Here is a 21,009-nt window from a genome sequence, read left to right as displayed (position 1 = left end):
AAAACATCCCCATGGGCTCGTAAAAAAAGTTTTATGAATATTTAAGGTTGTAAAAAGTCTTAAATTGTGTAACAAATGTGTATATTATAATTGAATAGGTCTTACATTTTGGGGATGGAAAAACAGGAATCCGCCTAATTAATGATTTAATTGATTATTACACCTAAAAGGCTATGATTGAATTAAATAAATGTGAGCACTGCATGTTCAGAGTCAAAGCGTGGTGCTGTTGTACGCTTTCAGAGCTTTTCAATCCTGCACATTTATATTAATAGATAGTCATGCATAGATTTTAATTAAGTATGGCAATGTTTACTTGATGGTGTTTATATTGAAATAGGTTGTAAATGGCTGTAAGAGTGAATTTCTTAGTCTTTCATTGCTTCGACTGGGCACCAAAATACCAATAATAGCCTAAAATAGACCATGACTCTTATTTTGATATCTGCATAACGTTCTTCTCGGGATGAAGATAAGAGTGGAGGGAAAACGTCAGAATAATGTTCATGTGTTCATTCATGATGTTGTGTGAATAACATGATGTTGTGCGTGTGCTCATGCGCACATTGGTCAGAGCGGTAACAATGCGATTAAAATCAGCGTACACCACATATCTTAATGCGATTATGGTCACTACGATTATGAGCTTAATCTCAGTTTGATTGCAGTATTGTGTTTTCATGAGGTTTAATCACATTATTGCCAAAATCCCAGTATAATCGCATTATGAGCCCGTTATTAGGAAAGAACAATCCATTTTTCATTACACCCGTAAAACGTTGCCCTGTGCCTAACAAAGCTACGGGGTTGTATCAGTGAATTTTAAAAGAATTTTAAACTGAATATATTAAATGGATACGAAAAGGACTTGAGGTGATAGTATTGAATACAGGTTCCTTGGTCTACGTATTAAGTCTAGTATGGAGGTGCTATTATTTGATTTGCTATAGATGGATGGAAATGAAAGAAGAAAAATGGAAAAAAATGTGCATGTGTGTGTATGCTTGTATGTGTGCATCTGTATCTATGTGAATGCATGGGTTTATGTGAACAGTAGGTAGGTAGATATACGGTGTATGTAAAGATGTGTGTATAAGAGAAGCATCAAATTGTTTTGTATTTAAAGCTACACTGTGTGATTTTACCCCCCATCTAGCGGTGAAAAGGTATATGACCATCCAGTGAATATTAGTTTCTGTTCCTCTCAATTCCGATTTCGTTTTAACTCCTACGGTGGCCAATGTAGTCCAAGATTAACATGGCCTCCAGTTCGACCTCGTCCATGAGTATTCCTTCAAGTGATGAGGTTACTTTAGAAAACTATTATAATTTGCAGTAATTTAATTTGTCAGTTAACATATAGGTTATGACATCTATGTAATATGAATAATAGTTTTATGTTTTCGTAATTTTTTTACCATTTCATTGCTAACATCAGCTATCAGGTTCCCAGACGAATGCAAGCTAATCTTAGTAAAGTAACTTTTATCAGCGTTATTCTGTATATTGTACGACATCACTAGCGTAAGGCAACGTTTACATTGTAGGCTATATCATTTTCTCCGTGAGCAGAGATCAGCTGATGTGACGGAGGTGCGAGGGAGAGGGAGGGAGAGGGAAAGGAAAAAATAAAAACAGGGCCGGTGAATTGCGGAGACGCGAAAGGCGAAGCTTGAATTAACGGGTATGTCCCTCTTTGGCTAATGTACTTTCAAGATGGAGGGGCAACATGGCGCCCGACATTCGAACCCCTCACCCGTATGTATTTTCAATGGCATATTATACACTCACGAGAATACTTTATTACTTGAATGAAGTAAATATACAATAATGAGCACATTTATTTTTGAAAGAACTAAGTGTTTTTAGCTAAGAATCAACTAAAAAAGTTACACAGTGTAGCTTTAACTAAAGGATAAAAATAGAGAAAGGGGGTAGGACCTGAAAAGTTTGTTTAACTTCTTCCTACTCCTTTTTGAACATGGGAATTTCTAATTTGAATTACTTACAATAATTTTGGAAGATTGTGCTGAGAAGTACATGACCTTATTTAGCTGTTATTTTAATTTTAATTTTGTATATATGCATGTCTGTACATATATATTTTTATTTTATATATTTTTTTACATGTTCAAAATAAACTACTACTACTACTATACATTGTGCATGCCTAGCAGAACTAGCTGCTAATGCTAACCACTAACCAGTTCATCTTTCATGATTGTTCATGACATTAAAAGTGAGAATTAAGGCTGACTTCCGGTTATGAGGAGTGCAGAATAGTCGCGCGCTCAGCCTGCTCCCGCCGTTTCATTTTTAATTTTCTTGCCAAACCTTCAAATTTTAATTTATACTGTCAACAAAAGTTTAATAAACTGTTTGTAATTGCTCGGAACACTTCATCATGTCTAAGGCTAAAGGAAAACACGCAGAAAAAGATAAGGAGGGTTCTTCAACGGCTAGCATTTCCATGGCTGACATTAGCTCACTGCTGGATGAACACAGAGAGGCCCTTTCGGCTGAGTTTAAATCCTCATTCGAGTCTCTTGCATCTACACTGGACAGCATTCATTCCACTGTCACTGATCACGGGCAACGCATTGATTCTCTGGAAGTTAACGCCACTTCAGTTGACCAACGACTTCAGCATCTCGAGGGCGCCTTCTCCGCTTTGCAGAAAGACAACGAGTTGCTCAAATTCAAAGTAGCTGATTTGGAAGGACGTAGCAGACGTCAAAACATTCGGATCATAGGCCTACCTGAATCGATTGAAGGTCCTCGTCCATCAACGTTCTTTTCTCAACTACTTGTGGATGTTCTTGGTACGGAGGTCCTCACTTCGCCCCCTGAGTTAGATCGGGCGCACCGGAGCCTCGCTCCTAAGCCGGCTCCGGAAGGAAGACCGCGCCCGGTCATCTTGCGTTTCCACCGATTCCAAGTTAAAGACGTCGTAATTCGCGAGGCTCGTAAACGGGGTGTCCTGCTTTATAAAGGCCATACGATTCGTTTTTTTGACGACTACAGCCCCGACGTGGTGAAGCAGCGCGCCGAGTACAGAGGTCCCATGACGGAGCTATACAAGCGCGGGTTCAAGCCGGCACTTCTTTTCCCGGCCAGACTGCGCATCACTCTACCCAACGGAGATAAAACATGGCTCCAGTCCGCTTCAGATGCTGTTAAATTCATCCAGGACCAGGACTTAAACAAGTCGTAAGCTACCAAATTGGCACTTTTAGTCTGCGGCTGATGTTGCTAAAACGGTGCAGACCTTATGCCTTACGGACGGTAAATGCATGATACCCTTTTATTTTTTATTTTTTTTTATATATATATAACGTTATATATATATATTTTTTTTTATATATATACCTAAGTCTTGTGTATTTAGTTTCTTATAACATGCGTCTGCACGCACCGTACACCGGCTTTAAGGTGAATGCTGTTTTGGTATATTTTCTGTTGACTATAGGACCTTACGGGTCTTATAAGTCCAGGCCTTGTTTCCTTTAATGTGTTTTATTCGAGTTGTTTGACATGGTTTAACTTGTTCTCTTAAGGTTTAATTGTACTTGTTTGTGGGGGCAGTGCAATTGTTTTAGGGAAGTAGTAATATTCGCTGATCGTTGTATCAGAGATGTGTTCGTTGCTGTTTTTGTTCTCTACAGCAACCGGGTTGGGGTTAGTATATATTAGTGTGTGTGTGTGGTTTGGTTTCTTGTGCTCTGTGTGTGTGTGTGTTTGTGTTTGTTTTCCCTCTTTTTTTCTTTTTTCTTTAATTTTGGTGCTCCTCCCTCTCTTCTGCTGCTGTGAATCTGTCATTGGTGCGGTTTTGTTGGAAATATCACCTCTAACATATCCTTTTTATGTTAAACTGTAATTCCAAGTTGGCTTCTAGTGGTGGGCTGAGGTTGGTCAGCTGGAATGTGAAGGGGCTTAATTCACCTGTTAAACGCAATAAAGTGATTGATCACTTAAAACATTTAAACGCTAAAATTGCTTTTTTGCAGGAAACCCACCTTAAACCTTCTGATCATCTTAAACTTCGTAGAGGATGGGTAGGCCAACTCTACCATTCTTCATTTTCAAGTAAGGCTCGTGGGGCTGCAATATTAGTGCATAGGTCAGTACCTCTTTCCGTCTCTAAAATCATATCGGATCCCAATGGTCGCTTTATCATTGTTACAGGTAAAATTTTTGGCATTTCTCTGACGCTAGCTAACGTTTACGGCCCAAACTGGGATAATGAGGACTTCTATAAAAAATTTCTTTTTTCAATTCCTGATATAATGTTTAGTCACCTTATTCTCGGTGGAGACTTTAATTGTTGTCTGGACCCCTCACTCGATCGTTCATCCACTAAGCTCATCTCTCCATCTAAATCATCTAAAGTTATTCAACTGTTTATGGAGCAGTACGCTGTCTCGGATGTATGGCGCTTCTTCAATCCCAGCGATAAGCAGTTTTCTTTTTTTTCTCCCGTACATGGTACTTTTACTCGTATTGACCTCTTTCTCATTGACAACAAGCTGCTTTCTTCTGTTAACAATTGTTTCTACAGTCCTATAGTTATTTCAGATCACGCTACTATCATAGTTGATATCTCATTTCCTGGGGTGTCCTTTACGCGATCCCCGTGGCGTTTTAACTCGTTTCTTCTTACTGACCCGGATTTCATAAAAAACATTGATGGTCGCATTGATCTTTTCATTTCCACTAATGTTAATTCAGACGTGTCAGCGTCAACAATTTGGGAGGCATGCAAAGCTTATTTACGTGGAGAGATAATTTCTTTCTCTGCCTTTCGGAAAAAAAACATTGAGGAAAGGAGTATCTCTATCTCTAGGGAATTGGCTGACCTACAGTCCAGATGCGAGGATGCACCTGAACCCGAACTTATAAAAGAATTGCTTACTAAAAAGTCTGAATTTGATATATTGGCTTCCGATGGTGCAATAGAAGCATTACTTAAATCTCGTTATAGCTATTATGAATCTGGAGATAAGCCAGGCAAAATATTGGCTCACCAAATCCGACAATCTGCCTCGGCTCAACATATCTTTAAAATTAATACTGTCAATGGCACAACTATTAACCCTCAAAATATTAATGACCAATTCAGGAATTTTTATGCATTGTTATACACTTCTGAGTGTTCATCTGATGAGGCTCAGTTGGATAGTTTCCTTAGGCCCCTAAACATTCCTTCCATTGATCCCGAGACATCTTCTAGGATGGATGAGCTTTTTACGGTAGACGAAATTAAAGATGCGTTATACTCCATGCAGAATGGGAAATGTCCGGGGCCTGATGGTTTTCCTATTGAATTTTTTAAAGCATTTACAGATAAACTTTCCCCACTACTGCTAAATATGTTTAACGAATCTTTACAATGTGGCATACTCCCTCCTACTTTAAGACAGGCCACCATTTCACTTTTATTGAAGAAAGGCAAGGATCCCCTTCTCTGTAGTAACTATCGCCCTATTTCTTTATTATGTGCGGATGTTAAAATACTAGCTAAAATGCTGGCAAGGCGTCTAGAGGCTGTTTTGCCTTCAGTCATTTCTACAGACCAAACAGGGTTTGTCAAGGGAAGGCACTCTTTTCACAATATCAGGCGTCTATTTGACATATTGTACTCTCCCTCAACTTCTATCACCCCTGAGTTGGTTATTTCGATGGATGCAGAGAAGGCATTTGATCGTGTGGAGTGGCCTTATTTGTTCCATACATTAAAAAGGTTTGGATTTGGCTGTAAATTTATCTCGTGGATTAAACTTCTTTATGCTTCTCCTTTGGCTCGTGTCCGCACGAACAATGATTACTCCGATTATTTTTCCCTTGGACGTGGTACTCGGCAGGGCTGTCCCCTTTCCCCCTTATTGTTCGCCATCGCTATTGAACCATTGGCAGTGGCCCTTAGATCTAGTCAAATGATGGGCATTATAAGAGGGGGCGATGTGCACAAACTGTCTTTATATGCTGACGACCTTCTACTTTTCGTCTCTGAGCCAGACAGATCTATACCCCACGTTTTAGATCTACTGAAGGAATTTGGGCAGGTTTCGGGGTATAAACTGAATCTTCATAAGAGTGAACTCTTGCCTATAAATTCCGCAGCCATAGCTTACCCTCTTTCAAAATTACCATTTAAGACATCATTACATCAATTCAACTATTTGGGCATCTGTGTAACTAAGAAATATTCTGACCTGTTTAACTGTAATTTCTCTCCTCTGTTGAATCGACTGACCGATGATCTTCATCGCTGGTCTCTATTGCCTCTTTCTCTTGCGGGTAGGATAAATTGTATAAAAATGAACGTACTGCCTAAATTTTTGTATCTTTTTCAATGCATACCGGTTTTTATTCCAAAGCGTTTCTTTCACTCTTTAGATAGCACTATTTCTCAATTTATTTGGAATGGAAAAACTCCAAGAATACAGAAAGGCATTTTACAAAAAACTAAGGAGCTGGGGGGCTTAGCACTTCCTAACTTCTTGTTTTATTACTGGGCTGCAAATGTTCGTAATATGTTAATCTGGTGCTGTTCCAACGATCAGCCTCCACCCTGGTTAAGGATCGAGGAGGCTGCTTGTGGCAACACTTCGCTTACGTCTCTTTTGTGTCTTCCTCTCTCGTTATCACCTCTAACCTTTTCCAGTAATGTTATAGTTAAAAATTGTCTCAAGATCTGGCGTCAACTCAGGCAGCATTTTATTTTACAGTCAACACCTCTTCTATGCCCTGTACATTCTAACCCCCTCTTTCCTCCCTCTCTCATTGATAAGGCTTTTGCGGCCTGGGAGGACCACGGGATCATTTCCATTAAACATCTTTACATTGACGGAACATTCGCCTCTTTTGAACAATTGACTCAAGTTTTTAACTTACCGAGGTTCCACTTTTTCAGATACTTGCAAGTCCGTGACTTTGTCCGTAAGCATTTTCGGGGATTCCCCTCCATCCCACCCTCTACTATTGTCGATACCATATTAAATTTAAATCCTTATCAAAGAGGGGCCATCTCTACGATTTATAATACCTTTTTCACATGTTGCCCTTTGGATTCTGATAGTCTGCGGATTACCTGGGCTAGGGATCTTAATATAGAGATTGAGACAGAAACATGGCATTCGATTTTGAAACGTGTTCACACGTCATCTGTTTGTGCTCGCCACGGGGTTTTACAGTGTAAAGTGGTTCACAAGGTACATTGGTCTAAAAGTAAATTAGCCCGTATGTTCCCTGACATTGATCCAAGCTGCGACAAGTGTCATTTGGAACCAGCTAATCTAACTCATATGTTCTGGACTTGTCCTGCTTTATCTCTTTTCTGGGAGTCGGTTTTTGACTCCCTTTCCGCTATTACTTCTGTCAATATCCATCCCTCTCCGCTAATTGGCTTGTTTGGAGTTTTGCCTCCAAACTACTCATTGCCGTCTCATTTCGCTGAGTTGGTAGCTTTTCTTACACTACTAGCGAGACGTTGCATTTTGATGAACTGGAAGGGTCCTCGAGTCCCTTCTCATACTCGATGGATAAAAGATGCCTTATTTTTTGTTAAATTGGAAAAAATTAAACATTACCTTCGTGGTTCCATGATTAAATTTTCAAGAATTTGGTTACCCTTTTTTGACCATGTTAAATCTCTGCAGCTGGATGCAGTCTCAATTGACTGACTGACCGCCCAACCCTGCACTTTCAGTGGTTTCTCAGTTTTCAACTGGTATTATTGGTAGCAGCACACATTATTTTCTAAGTTTTGAGGTTACTCAACTTTACTGGCTGGACCTAGTTAAGGCTGACCTTGTTCTATTTCTGTATTATGACATAAAGCTCTGTTTTATATTATATACTATACTAATCCTGTTAGTACTGTGAGGGATTTTGTGTTGATGTTTTTGTATTAATGTTTTTATTTTATTTAATTTTCTGTCTGTTTTTTTGTTTTGTTTTCTTTGCTTTTTATTATATTATTATTATTATTCATTTTAGTTTTTTTTATATTGATTGTTTGTCTTTGGTGTTGTGAAAAATTCAATAAATAAATCATATATAAAAAAAAAAAAAAAAAAAAAAAAAAAAAAAGTGAGAATTAAGAAGGCGATAAACTAAAGAGTTGAGCTCTCTACATCTGGACTTTGTGAGGTTCACACAAGCTGTCTCTGAGCCGATGAAAGTGAAATGCTTGTCAGACAGGCTTGAAAACAAGAGTCATGGAAAGATATAGGAAAATCTCATTCCCATACATCGGTTTGAACATGAAAACTGTGTTTTTAAACACATGCTCTGCAAATGTTTGCGACACTAGATTGCTCAGCGTAATGCTCAGGAAGTCTTCGCTGTCTCGACTAATATTCAGTGTGTAATCTTCTTTGAGGATTAGTGTTGTGCTATTTTCTGGAAAGAAGTCAAATGGTGCTACCGTCGTCACACATGTGTAAACTTAATGCTTTATGATAATAACAAAATCATTAGACTTTAGATTGCAATAATCTTAATGTATTTCTTATTTGGCAATCAAGTTTCATAAAGGCTGTGCCATTGTTTTGCCTTCAACCAATGGAAGCTGGACCGGGACAATCTGTTTGTCTGATCAATGGCAGGATGAGGAGTGGGTTTTTTGTTTTTGTCATGTAGTGCTGCAGATGGCAGAAACAATATTGACCTTTTAAGCGGTAAAATGCTCATAGACAGAGAGGGGATTGATTCATTTCCACGAATCCGTTCATTCAAACATTGGGAATCTACAGTGGCTTTGTGGTTGAAATGATGGATGAATAAAATCGTCTTTTAAGCCACATCAAAACTAATACATTTACATTGAATATTATCAAAAGGCTGCACATTATTGGGATATTTATTTAAGCTTTATCATCCAACCATAGACTAGAGATGCCGTACACTGTAGTGAATCTGGTGTACAGAATTAAAGGTTTTCCTTATGGTTTCACTAAGACTTTCACTTTACAGACACACACACACACACACACACACACACACACACACACACACACTCTCACACACACACACACACACACACACACACTCTCTCACACACTAACACACACTTACAAACACTCTCACACACTAACACACACACTCACACACTAACACACACACACTCACACACTAACACACACACACTCACACACTAACACACACACTCTCACACACTAACACACACACTAACACACACAATCTAACACACTAACACACACTCTCACACACTAACAGACACACACTCATATACTAACACACAAACACTCTCACACACTAACACACACACACACACACACTCTCTAACACACACACAGATCCTTCTTTCATGCTGATGCTCTTCTGCCGTTATAAAGCTGCTGCTGTAAGAAATGCTGATACGGGTCGAGCTCAGAGTACTGGCAGATGCGGGAGCTTTATTCATGCGAGCACTTAAAGAGCTTGCTCTGTTCTGGACAACGTTTTTAATGGGGAGAGGATTACTGTCACGTGCACATCAACCACTGCAAGCTTTGATTCGCACTGCAAGTTTCATCCAAATGTGAGGGAAGAAAATAGAAGAAATGTATTTAAATCTAATTATTTTAAATATAAAATGTACAGTTGTGGCCAAAAGTGATGTTTGTTTTTTATTTGTTTTTAATGACCCTACAAGCTCGATTAAACCATCTAAATATGAGGAAAATATTTTATATTTGTTTGAATATTTTCTGTATGAGGGAAGAACAACACTTAGCTTGGTTAAGGTATTTATCTGACAAAATTATTTGGCACAAAAGCCAAACAACATCTACAGATTTTATTTTACTATGCAAAAAAAAATCCATAGAAAAACTAAAAGCTCAAAGGAAAAACAATACATTAACTAGTCATACACCATCAGTTATTAATATTCTGTTGGTTTTCTCTTATTTTTGCATGTGTTCATAATTTCTTTGTATGACAGCCTGGCCAAAAATGATGTCTGCACAATTTGTCGTGATTCATTGCTTTATCACAAATAAAACAATCGACTTCAAGCACAACTACGTTTACAATATGCTTACAAAATCTTTAACCAGTTTTTATTAATATTTGAATTAAGCGTGATGTCAATTTTCCTAGGCTGGAAAAGCAAATGTCTTGGATTATTTCCAATCTTACAATATAGATGGATGTACAGATATATTTACAGTGTGTGTATGTGTATATATATATATATGAGTATAAATCTATCTATCCATCCATCTATATATATATATATATATATATATTATAAAAATGAGTGAATTTGTATTTATTTATATACATTCGTAAAAAAAAAGTGGCATTAAATCCTGAAGACACCAGCGTTTGTTTGTTATTGTTTTCTAAGCGCTTCTCTTCTCTGGCAGAATCTGCTGGCTTGTTTCCGGAGCGGTTCGGACAGTTTCACTGGAGACGCGTGTGAAGTGAAAGTCGCGGCCCCGTCACACTCTCCTTCAGCAGAGGCCGAGTACATGAGGATCCGGGCCATGGCTCAACAGGTACACCTGCACACCTCACTCACCTCACTCACCTCAGTTCATAACTAATCATTCCTGACCAAGCCATGCGCAGAATGAAGGGGCGGTGCCTGGTTGAGTTAGTTAGTAGTGTGTTACGCTGGCGTTTATGGAAAGGGGGGGGACATTTGCCAAACACACTCAAAGTGCTCGACCAATCACAACACACTGATCCAGCCGACCAATCAGAGCACAGTGTGCTTTTCAGAAGGAGGGGCTTTGTAGAGACAGGAAGTAAACAGAGCGTTAATGACAGACTGGGAAGAGAGGAGCCGCAACTATGGAGAATATGAGGAAAATAATCAACATTCAAGCAGGAAAACCGGTTCTAGTAGAGCCAACAAACAACATCAAGACTTTAAAATGGCCTCTTTAATAAACAGCTGCTTGACTCTTGGTGTATAATTTCTTGTTTATAATGGTTCTTCTTCCAGGTCTTCATGCTCGATACGCAGTGCTCACCTAAAACTCCCAGCAACAAGGAAGGGTTTGAGCACGCTCAGTCCTGTGTGCTGATCATTGAGCTTCCAGCGGACCAGCAATCCAACGGGCAAGCGCAGAAGAGGTGAGAGGATGGACATTACAACTCAGACTGCAGATATTTATTATTTTCATAACACTGTGAAGAAAGCAAGGGGACGTATCGCTCCCAATATTCGGTATAGTGATTTGATCAATATTGGTTTCAGTGACTGATACGTAAAATGTCATTCATCCATAGATCTGATATTAAAGAACCACTTTTTATAACTTATAATCCAAAATGTTAAGTGAAATAAAATATAGTTAAATTACAGATTAAAACTGAAATGTTGTTTGAATCATACAGTAACCTGTGCTTTTCTTCTCTTTCACATGCTGTGCTTGACACAGAAAAATTGGGTAAGGCCACTGCAAACAAAACCTGCATGCCTTTCTGTTCTTCCATACTTTTTAAAGTCCCCCTGTAGTCCATCATTTTATCCCTTAAAACTCATCTTTGATCACCAAAATTACATATTTAAACAGTTTTCCTCCAAAAAAAATTCTTCATGCCTTAAAATATCGGTAACGCTTTAGATTACAGCCCGGAAAGTACTGTGTAATTACAGCGATTTAACAGCGTACCTTTATGTAGTTATAGTGTAACTACCTATATAGTACTTGCATGTAAGTATAAGGGAACAACAGGGAATAAAGGGGTTACAACCAGGAGAATAAAAAATATATATTTATACAGTAAGTATTATAGAACTAAGGGGTACTTATTTTACTATTATGATACAACAATCACATTTGGGTCCAATTTATCAAGAACATACACTGCGTACCTTTTTGTAATAATGGTTTACCAATACTACAGGCTTTTAAAAAATTACAGGGTACATGTCCTTGCATTTATACAGTAATGTTTTTAACAAAAGTGCACTGAAAACTAAAACAATTGCAACTTTTGCTTAAATATTGGTGAAAGATACTCTTGTTTCATGTAGTGGGGCTTGTTACCCTCTTGTTCCATGTAGTTGCAGGGTAAGTACAATAAAAAATACATACACAATGTAATATCAGTATCACTGACTCGGAAACTTTGATAGTAGAATAAGTACCCCTTAGTTCTATAATACTTACTGTATAAATATATTTTTGGGCTTTTTACCCCTGTATTCCCCAAACTTTACATATTGTTTCCTCATACTTGCATGCAAGTACTTCATAGGTACACTATAATTACAGAAAGTTACGCTGTAAATTCGTCTTAATTACGCAGTACTTTCCGGGCTGTAATCTAAAGCGTTTCCAAAATATCTTGAATGTAACTCGTCACCCTTGCCTCATTTACTATACGCGGTTCTATGAATATGCAAATGAGCCCGCCTCCACTCACTCACTCACACAGAGATCCACTGGTTGACGATCACGCGTTGATCTGATTGGTTACAAGGTAGTTTGTGACGTCAGAAACACCAGCGATTTCAAACCGTGTTTTTGAGACTGTCTTTGGTTCACTGCAGTTTTAAGCAGAAAATACTCAGCAATGCTGTCGACTTATAAAAAAACATATAAGTCTGTTTGGTGCGTCAAACAGACTTATAGCACGCACGGAGATGAAAAAGGTATGTATGGACTTATCTAACTCTGGGGGATAAGGTGAATAGGCTAAAGTCCCAAAAAGTCGGAGTGTTCCTTTAAAGCAGATAGACACATAAACAACATTAAAAGCTGGATTTTCACCACAGGGAGACTTTTAAGTAGTGTATTTATCACCTACAGAACAGGGTTGTACACTGCATGACACTGCATTTGTTCAGATCTTTTGTTTACCAATTAGGGATGCACCAATATGAAAATTATGGCCGATACCGATAATCCTTTATATTTTAAAGCCGATATCCAATATATTGGCCGATAAATCTAGATCCAAATTTCTATATAATTTTTGAGAGCCTGATTACAAAAGTCTCAGCATTGAAAGCCATGTTTTCATGTATATAACCTTAATTGTATTCTCCTTTTTTTGAAGTGATTCCAATCATATTTCAAGCAATAAAAAAAATGTGCTTAAATATATCAGCCAAATATTCTTATCGGGCCCATAACGATAACATTAAAAATGAACATATAACTCCCAGACCTAGAGAATAGTGCATCTACAATAACTTTATTGACTGATCTAAATGTATTATTATTATTACTAACATATATTATTATTAAATTACTAATTATAATGTCTCATCCTATAAATTACTAATGCTAATCCTATTATTATCATGAATATTATTATTGTTACTACTACTACTATTATTATTAGCATGTAGAGTTGTATACAACTCTATTACTATTACTATGATTGTATTAAATTGCCTCTATCTATATCACTAAATATTGAATTACTTACCATCTTATTACTTATATCAATATCTATATTTAGCAGTTTTCCATTTCTTTGTTTTTGTTTTTTCATTCTTCTGTGTCATTTCTCACCTTGTATACGCTACTGTAAAGAAAGAAAAAAAAGGACATATAAGATACCGATATTTCGTGCATCTCTTTAATACCAAAGTATGCAGGGCATGGAATAAAAACACAGAAAGTTAATTTTAGGACATGGGTCTTGCATACGTACAACTTCTCGTGCTTGTAAATGAGATTCTAATCCTAAATGATCTGTTTAAAGCGACCCGGATGAATGTTTCCGTGCAGGATTCCCTTCAGGACGCTGGTGGTGAGCTTGCTGTCCCATCAGGTGCTCCTGCAGAACCTGTATGACGTGCTCTTGGAAGAGTTTGTGAAAGGCTCTGGGATCTCTGAGGGCCAGGCAGTGCCGGAGCCCCGAGGCGCAGGCTTTCTCCGCTACGTCTCCATGCAGAACCTGGCCATCATCTTCGACCTGCTGCTGGACTCGTACCGCACCGCGCGGGAGTTCGACACGCGTCCCGGCCTCAAGTATCTGCTCATGAAAGTGTCCGGAGTGTGTGGAGCTGCGAACTTGTACCGCCAATCTGCCATGAGCTTCAATATCTACTTTCAGGTACATTTACATTCTTAGCTCAGTATACAGGGACAAAACAATGTGAGCATTAGGGAAGTAGGCAATATTTCTTTATTTAGGTGTTTTACAAAAATTGGCCTTTAATACAGCTTCCAACCGCATTAGAATAGATTAACTTGAAATTTTATACGATCAGATGTTTTACAAAAATTGACCTTTCTATTTTGTGATGCTCAACAATCTTTTGATACTTATCAGAACTATATTCTTTGGTTTTACTCATTGTGATGGATGATTAAGCGAATTTGGGCTTTGTGTTTCCTCATATTTAAACTCCTGTGAAACAAGAAGTAATAGCTTGACAATTTCACGTTCCTAGTCACCTTGGTGTGCTAAAAAAAGGTAAATGTTAATGGGAATATACTTCAGAGATTTTTTTACTTGTAAAAAATTCTAGGGGTGCAAATAATTGTGGCCAATGTGTTAGAGAAAAACATTTGTTTCATAATGTGATTTCTCCCGCACTTTCAATTTATTTACTTCAATGAAACGTTCGATTTTTGCAATTTTTTTGAATGAAAGATCAAAAGGATAAACAATGCAGATTTACTTTTTACAGCCATTTTTTATAATATTTACCAGGGGTGCCATTAATTCTGACCACAACTGTATATTAAACATAGTATATGTATAAATGAGCAAAGGTTTTTAGTTTCTGATTCTAATGAATTTCTGATATTTTGCAAAGCAACACTAGCCTGGAAATCCAGACCTAAATCTGAAAGATTAATGGTCTGGTGTCGATTAATGAAAATCGGCCCGCTCGAGGGGCGGCACCAAGCGTGCGTTTGAAAATCTCACTGCACGCAATTGGCTAACACTACGACCAATCACAACAATACACAGGGTGGCGCATCACTAAGCCTCAGACGCTGAGCTACCAGCGGAGGAGTAGTGGGAAGTTTGGATCATTTTACTGACTCGGATCTTTGAATCTCGTTCAGCAAAATTAACAAATCTTTTAGTGAGTAATTTCGTTCATTTCAGTGTAATATAATTAATGTAATGTTAAATAGCCCAACACATCCAGTAGTTAAGAAAATGTTGATTACATTTGAAAAGTTGGGTCCAACTTAAGTTCAGGCTATTGCAGTGTTAATTCCCCTCCTGATCCACGGCGATCTTTCTTCTGCAACTTCACATTTATCACGTCTAACGTTACTCTGTTCCCGCCTCTCGTGTCTGTCTGCGGGTTCGAACTTGAGCGGAGCTAACTGGTAGATTATACCTTTGCCGTATCCGGGCGGCAAAACAGCAAAAACTTCCTTCTGGCAAAGGAACGATTCGAGCGCCATCTTCTGTTCCTCTTTTAGAGAAAAAGCCAAGTCTAAATCTTTCATTGTAGCGGCCAAAGCCGTTTCAAACAACTGGTGTTCATCCACAGCCATCTTGCAATGTTTACTAATGACTAATGTCATCTCGCCTCTGGCCCACCTATATCAGATAACCCGATGTGATTGGTGCAGCTCAGATAGAGGGGCATATTTAATGAGCATCATTACTCGACACCAGAGCAACTCGCTGAGCAACTTGTGCTCTCGTGAGAACTCTGGATTTCCAGGGTATAGCAACACCGTAATCACTTTACTTTGACAGCATGAACCCTGTCAGTTCTGCTGCTGCTGTTCTGACACACTCTCGATGTGTGAAACCTCACTGTGTTCATTTGTGTCTTTTAAGCGTAAGAATTCGACATTGCAAAATGATTTACCTGGTGAATATGTATGTGCATGAAGCATCATCTCAATATGCTCTCCTGTTGGGTGTCCAGGCTTTGCTGTGTGCAATGCTGACGAACCAGGAGAACATGACGGTGGAGCAGGTGAAGAAGATCCTGAGTGAGGAAGAGGAGGGCGGCTCAGACTCGTCCCAGCAGTGCTCCTCCGAGGATGAAGATATCTTCGAGGAGATGGCCCAGGTGAGTCCTCCTCGCGCGCGTGAGAAGCGCCACTGGCACGCTCGTGTCCCGTCTCTGAGCACACAGCCGTCCAGCGGCGCAGACTGGGCCTGGCTGGTCAAGCGCCTGCACAAGCTCTGCATGGACTCGTGCAACAACTACATCCAGATGCACCTGGACCTGGAGAGTAGTTTAGGGGAGCAACCCACACACCGGGCCGACCCACTCTTTTTCTTACCGCTTTTTAATTCGGAGACCTCCACGCCCTCGCCCGGGGGCCTGTCGAGTCACGGGACGCCCTCAGAGGACAGTGTCCGCCTTCACCTTGACGAAACGCCCTCGGATGAGATCCACAGTCCCGGCGGATCGAGTGCGAACGTCCCCCAGCTGAGAGGAGACCGGAGAGACGGGGCCCGTAAGAAGGAGTGGTGGGAGAGTGCGGGAAACAAGCTGTACACCATCGCCACCGACAAAACCATCAGCAAACTCATGATCGAGTACAAGAAACGCAAGCAGCAGCAGCAGCACAATCACACTGTGTTCGCCAAAGAGGCCAGAGCGGGAGAGAAGAGGGCCGAGGCGGGGAGCCTGCGCGGGCCGGACCCCCCGGGACCCCCGAGGCCTCAGCAACTGGTGGAGCAGGGGCCGATGCGGCACTCCTTCAGCGCGGGGCCCGAGCTCCTGCGGCAGGAGAAGAGGACCCGATCGGGCTCCACGGCCAGCTCACACAACATCTCCATCAGAGACTCGGAGGCACAGATACAGGTGAGACACTCACTCTCAGCGGTATCACATGAGCACGCGTCACTGCGGATTCATCTTTTTAAAATCATGAATATAGTGCTTTTAAGTTGACATAGGCCTCGTTTACACTGTGACCCAATTCCGATGTTTTGCTCATATGTGACACAGGGCGCAGATATGTAACATCTGTTTCTATTACAGATTTGCGCAAAACTTTTGCAAAACTTTTTTTTTCTAAATGTCGACAAATAACAGACAGCGTTTACATTAAAGGCACACCGCGGACTTTGTGACCTAAAGAGTTGAAGCATAGGAGTTATTTTAAATGATTCCTCAGGCCAATATACAGCGCTTGACACTAGCAATGCTCCGAGCGGGGCTGCCCTCTTGAAATACCGCCTATGTAAGTTTGGAGAAGACACACCGTCTTTGGCCAGGTCATGTGACCTGGAGAACGAATCACTTTACGACCGTCACGTGACCACAAGCTCTGATATACTCAAGGAGCTAACGCTTTTGCTACTATTTTTCCGCCTGCTCGACTAGTGGCCATGGCTGAGGCAAGGAAAAAGTTTAAAACTGCTTCTGAGGAGGCAAAAAAGAGAAAACGCGAGAGGGATCGTGGATGTCTTCTTGACTTTAGCGACAGTGCTGCGCCGCTTGTGGCCTCTAGGGGCGCTCGACGTGAAAGTTACAGGTCTAGCGCTCCTAGTGGCCAAAAGTTCTGCGGTGTGCCATTAACCGATGTTATGCGACTAAAACGTAATTTTTTCCTCTCGCGATAAGTCCTTCCAAAAATCATGGCATCGGATATTGGTAGGTTTACGTATATCCCAGCCACCGCACTGCTCATTATTATTAATCAAAGGAGACGTGTGTGTGTTATCTCAGCATTAATGGTAAGGAAAGACTCTTATACTGTGAGCGACACACATGAGGAGTTTCTGGTGTTTCTCCTTCATTTCTGCTTCGAGGTCTTGATTATGGCATTTCTATGAGGTTTAGAATCCAGTATTCCTGTAATTCTTTTGTCTTTATGAATGTAATAAATAACTCTGTCTCATCTTCTCTCCAAACACACCGCATCATCTACGTCAGGTGACTGTAAATGCACAAAAACTGTTCCCATTGTGCGTATTTTCAATTTTAATTTGCTCAATTTAAAGGGTAATGGAAACATGGCTACAGATCGGATGTGTTCTGTGTCCTTGTAAACAGGAAAAAAAACGCATGCATTCGGATATTTCGAGATCGGTTTCAGGCCTCGTGCATCTGTGGAAATAAATCAGATATAAATCAGATGTGCCAATGCGACTCATGTAAACGGGCAGATCGGATTTTCTGAGGCATAAGGCAACATCTCCGCGGTTTAATGATGAGAGAAACGCATCTGTAAAGGGACGGGTCGTGTCGTCGTAGGAGAGGAATGTGGACACACGTTGACACAACATATCAAAGGCTGGCTTGCTCATCCTCAAACTTCGGACCCAGCGCTCCTCGTTAAAGCCCGCCACGATAAGCTCCCGCCAGTCCTGAGATCTCTCTCGCACACAATAACTGTAATACTCCAATACAGTTCCCATCATGTGTAACCTAATTCTGTACTTCCAGCTAAGCGGAATCATGAATATTTATATTCTGGTGTCACCATTGACCTGATCATTCCTGATATACCACCAATGTAGCATTTGAATGAAAAGTACTTTTTATGAACTGTTTATCATGCGTCTTAGAAGTAATTATATTTTAAGCCAATATTTTAAAGTATCGTAAGAGAATAATATCATATCGTGAGATAGTATCATGTATCGAACCGAATCGTGACACTATTTTTTGCTACATATTTTGTTTTGTTTTATCGCATTCCGAAGGAATTAAACCGATTGTGACATTAATATAGAGTCGAATCACAGAACTTTTTTCTGGAATTGCAGATTTCTTGTATGGGACTGATATTATTTTCTGCATATTTGATGTTATGTGGATTTTCCCGCCCAGGCCTGGACCAACATGGTCCTCACGATCCTGAATCAGATCCAGGTGTTGCCGGACTCAACGTTCATGGCCCTCCAGCCGGCCGTGTTCCCCTGCATCAGTCAGCTGACCTGCCACGTGACCGACCTCAGAGTGAGGCAGGCGGTGCGCGAGTGGCTCGGGCGAGTGGGGCGCGTTTATGACATCGTCCTGTGATGACCCGGCTCGTGTGCTTTACTCTTCTTCGCTCATGTATTCTGTGACGTCTAACTATTTTGACCGTAGTGCACAGCGATCTCTGTGTAATACAAAACCCTTCATGAATGTTCCTCAATATCCATGCTGTTATATTCAGAATCTATATTTTTATTTATTCATATCTCTGAATGTTTATTGGCTTTAAATGTACATGTGCCATATACAGAATTATGTTGTTTTTCTCTCATCTAACCCTTTAAAACTTCAACTTTAAACTCCCCTGAACACGTCAACCAGTTGAAGTCATTGCACAATGAAATGCTAATGCTTTGGTTAATATATCTAAAGCATGAACTTGTGCTTTGCTAAATGCAGTTTTATGTTAGTATTATCACAACATGGTTCATGTACATATTATACAATGCCTTAAAATAGAAATAATCAGAGGAATTGGCTCAAATTAGATATTAAATACACTGTACAAGACATTATGTCCTTTTGTAGTGTCCGCTATAGTTTAAAACCAGTAGCCGGATGTGTTGGCTTCATCTCAGTGTGTTTCTGTCTGTAAATCTGGAAGCATTGGAGAAGAAAGCGGTGTAATATCTAATGTCCAACGTCCATATCCAGTCAGGCAGAAACTGTGTGCCATAGATCCCACTACCCATAATCCAATGGGAATATATGGTTTAAAACATCAGATACTAGTTTTAGAGTTCACCAAACAACACCACATCTGACTAAACTTGAATAAAGCAGTGAGAAATCAAATCTACAATAAGTGTGGTTTTTAAAGCTGCGCCGTATGTTGTCTTAAAAACCTGAAAGCCACTTGTAGACGATATAATCTCCAACAGTTTAGGGATCTTTCAACTGGAGAATATTTACAATGTTTGCACTTTTAGAGGCATTCAATTTTAACGCTTTATCCCAAATATATTTTATTCCTTGATCTAAGACTGCAGTTGTTTGAATATTCATTTTTGTTTTCAATCATCTGCATGTGTTATGTATGTATATGTTGATTTTTATGTGCGTGTGGAAAAAGGATATTTATTTTGTGATGCTTAATGTTATTACGAGACATTTGCTCAACACGTATGACAAGCTACAAAGAAATGGTATGTAATTCATATGCAGTTATTTCATAAAAAGGCTACTGTGCTGTATACTTGATTATGTGCAATGGGAACTTGGGAAATCTGGAGCATATACAGATATTCTTCACATGTATCCAGTGCACACAGCCTATGTTTCATAATCCTAGTGAGAATGTATAATCTTTAGCTGTATTTGCTCATATTCGCTTGTGTTTATGGCACCAGGGGAGATTAAACAGGATGTTGAAAGGGACCAAAGACAAATTTATGTGACATGTATATTCAATATGAGATTGAATTCTGAAAAACTATTATGTACCTTTTTTATTTTCTTTAGCAAAACAAAGTTGTTGTTTTTCTTCAGTTGAAAGCCTGATTTGTCCAGAGTCCAGGTTTTCATTTTATTTTTCTTCATTCCTCTTCTTTTCCTAAGTACACACTGAAGTATAGTCTACATTTGTCGGTTTTGTAAGTAGTCGACAGCACAAAAGTTCAGTTTGAACAGATTGTGAATATGTTCAGACTGTTTTGTCTGGACAAAAATAAGGACTTTATAAACTAAGGGATATTTTTAGAGGATGTTTTGTGTAAATGATTGGTTGAGACTAAACTTTCAGCGCTTGGTCCAAATCCATAGGAAAACATTATGGATTATGTTGTGCAGACTTAAGCTAAACATAAAAATACAAGCTAAAACATTTCTGTGTAATACTCAAAACATGTCTTAATTTCATAATGCCACTCCATTCCCAGTGCACTAACATTAACATTATCATCCCATAATGTACCAGGCATATATATTATTTTAAATACGATATTAGTGTGTGTTTTGGAGGGATGTTTACTACATGCCGTTTATTATCAAACTTCTATCAATCAACTGCAGATGTGCATTACGCTGAAGTGTTTATTGGACGATCGTTTATGTTGTAAGTGTTGTAGAATAAATAAGCAGAGTTACAAACCCTGTGTGTGTGTGTGTTTTTTATTTTTGGCAAGATTGACTGGCCAGTTTATTCAGTTTAATATTACTATTAAATC

The 21,009-nt window shown here is 39.4% G+C and overlaps 1 protein-coding gene across 1 annotated transcript in view; it reads left to right on the top strand.

Moving 5' to 3' along the window:
• Window positions 1–20,929, top strand: part of arfgef3 (ARFGEF family member 3) — a 75,564-nt gene extending 54,635 nt beyond the window's left edge. Inside the window, exons 31-35 of the mRNA XM_079634667.1 lie at window positions 10,377–10,508; window positions 10,961–11,091; window positions 13,707–14,034; window positions 15,827–16,717; window positions 18,695–20,929. Coding sequence (XP_079490793.1) covers window positions 10,377–10,508; window positions 10,961–11,091; window positions 13,707–14,034; window positions 15,827–16,717; window positions 18,695–18,886 — 1,674 coding nt within the window. The 3' untranslated portion in view covers window positions 18,887–20,929. The remainder of the gene's footprint in view (window positions 1–10,376; window positions 10,509–10,960; window positions 11,092–13,706; window positions 14,035–15,826; window positions 16,718–18,694) is intronic.
• Window positions 20,930–21,009: the final 80 nt, after the last annotated feature.

Source organism: Phoxinus phoxinus (genome assembly GCF_949152265.1).
Source record: "Phoxinus phoxinus genome assembly, chromosome: 14".
NCBI classification, from domain to species: domain Eukaryota; kingdom Metazoa; phylum Chordata; class Actinopteri; order Cypriniformes; family Leuciscidae; genus Phoxinus; species Phoxinus phoxinus.
The sequence above is the reverse complement of the archived record's forward strand: the minus strand, read 5'-3'. Positions and strand labels throughout refer to the sequence as shown.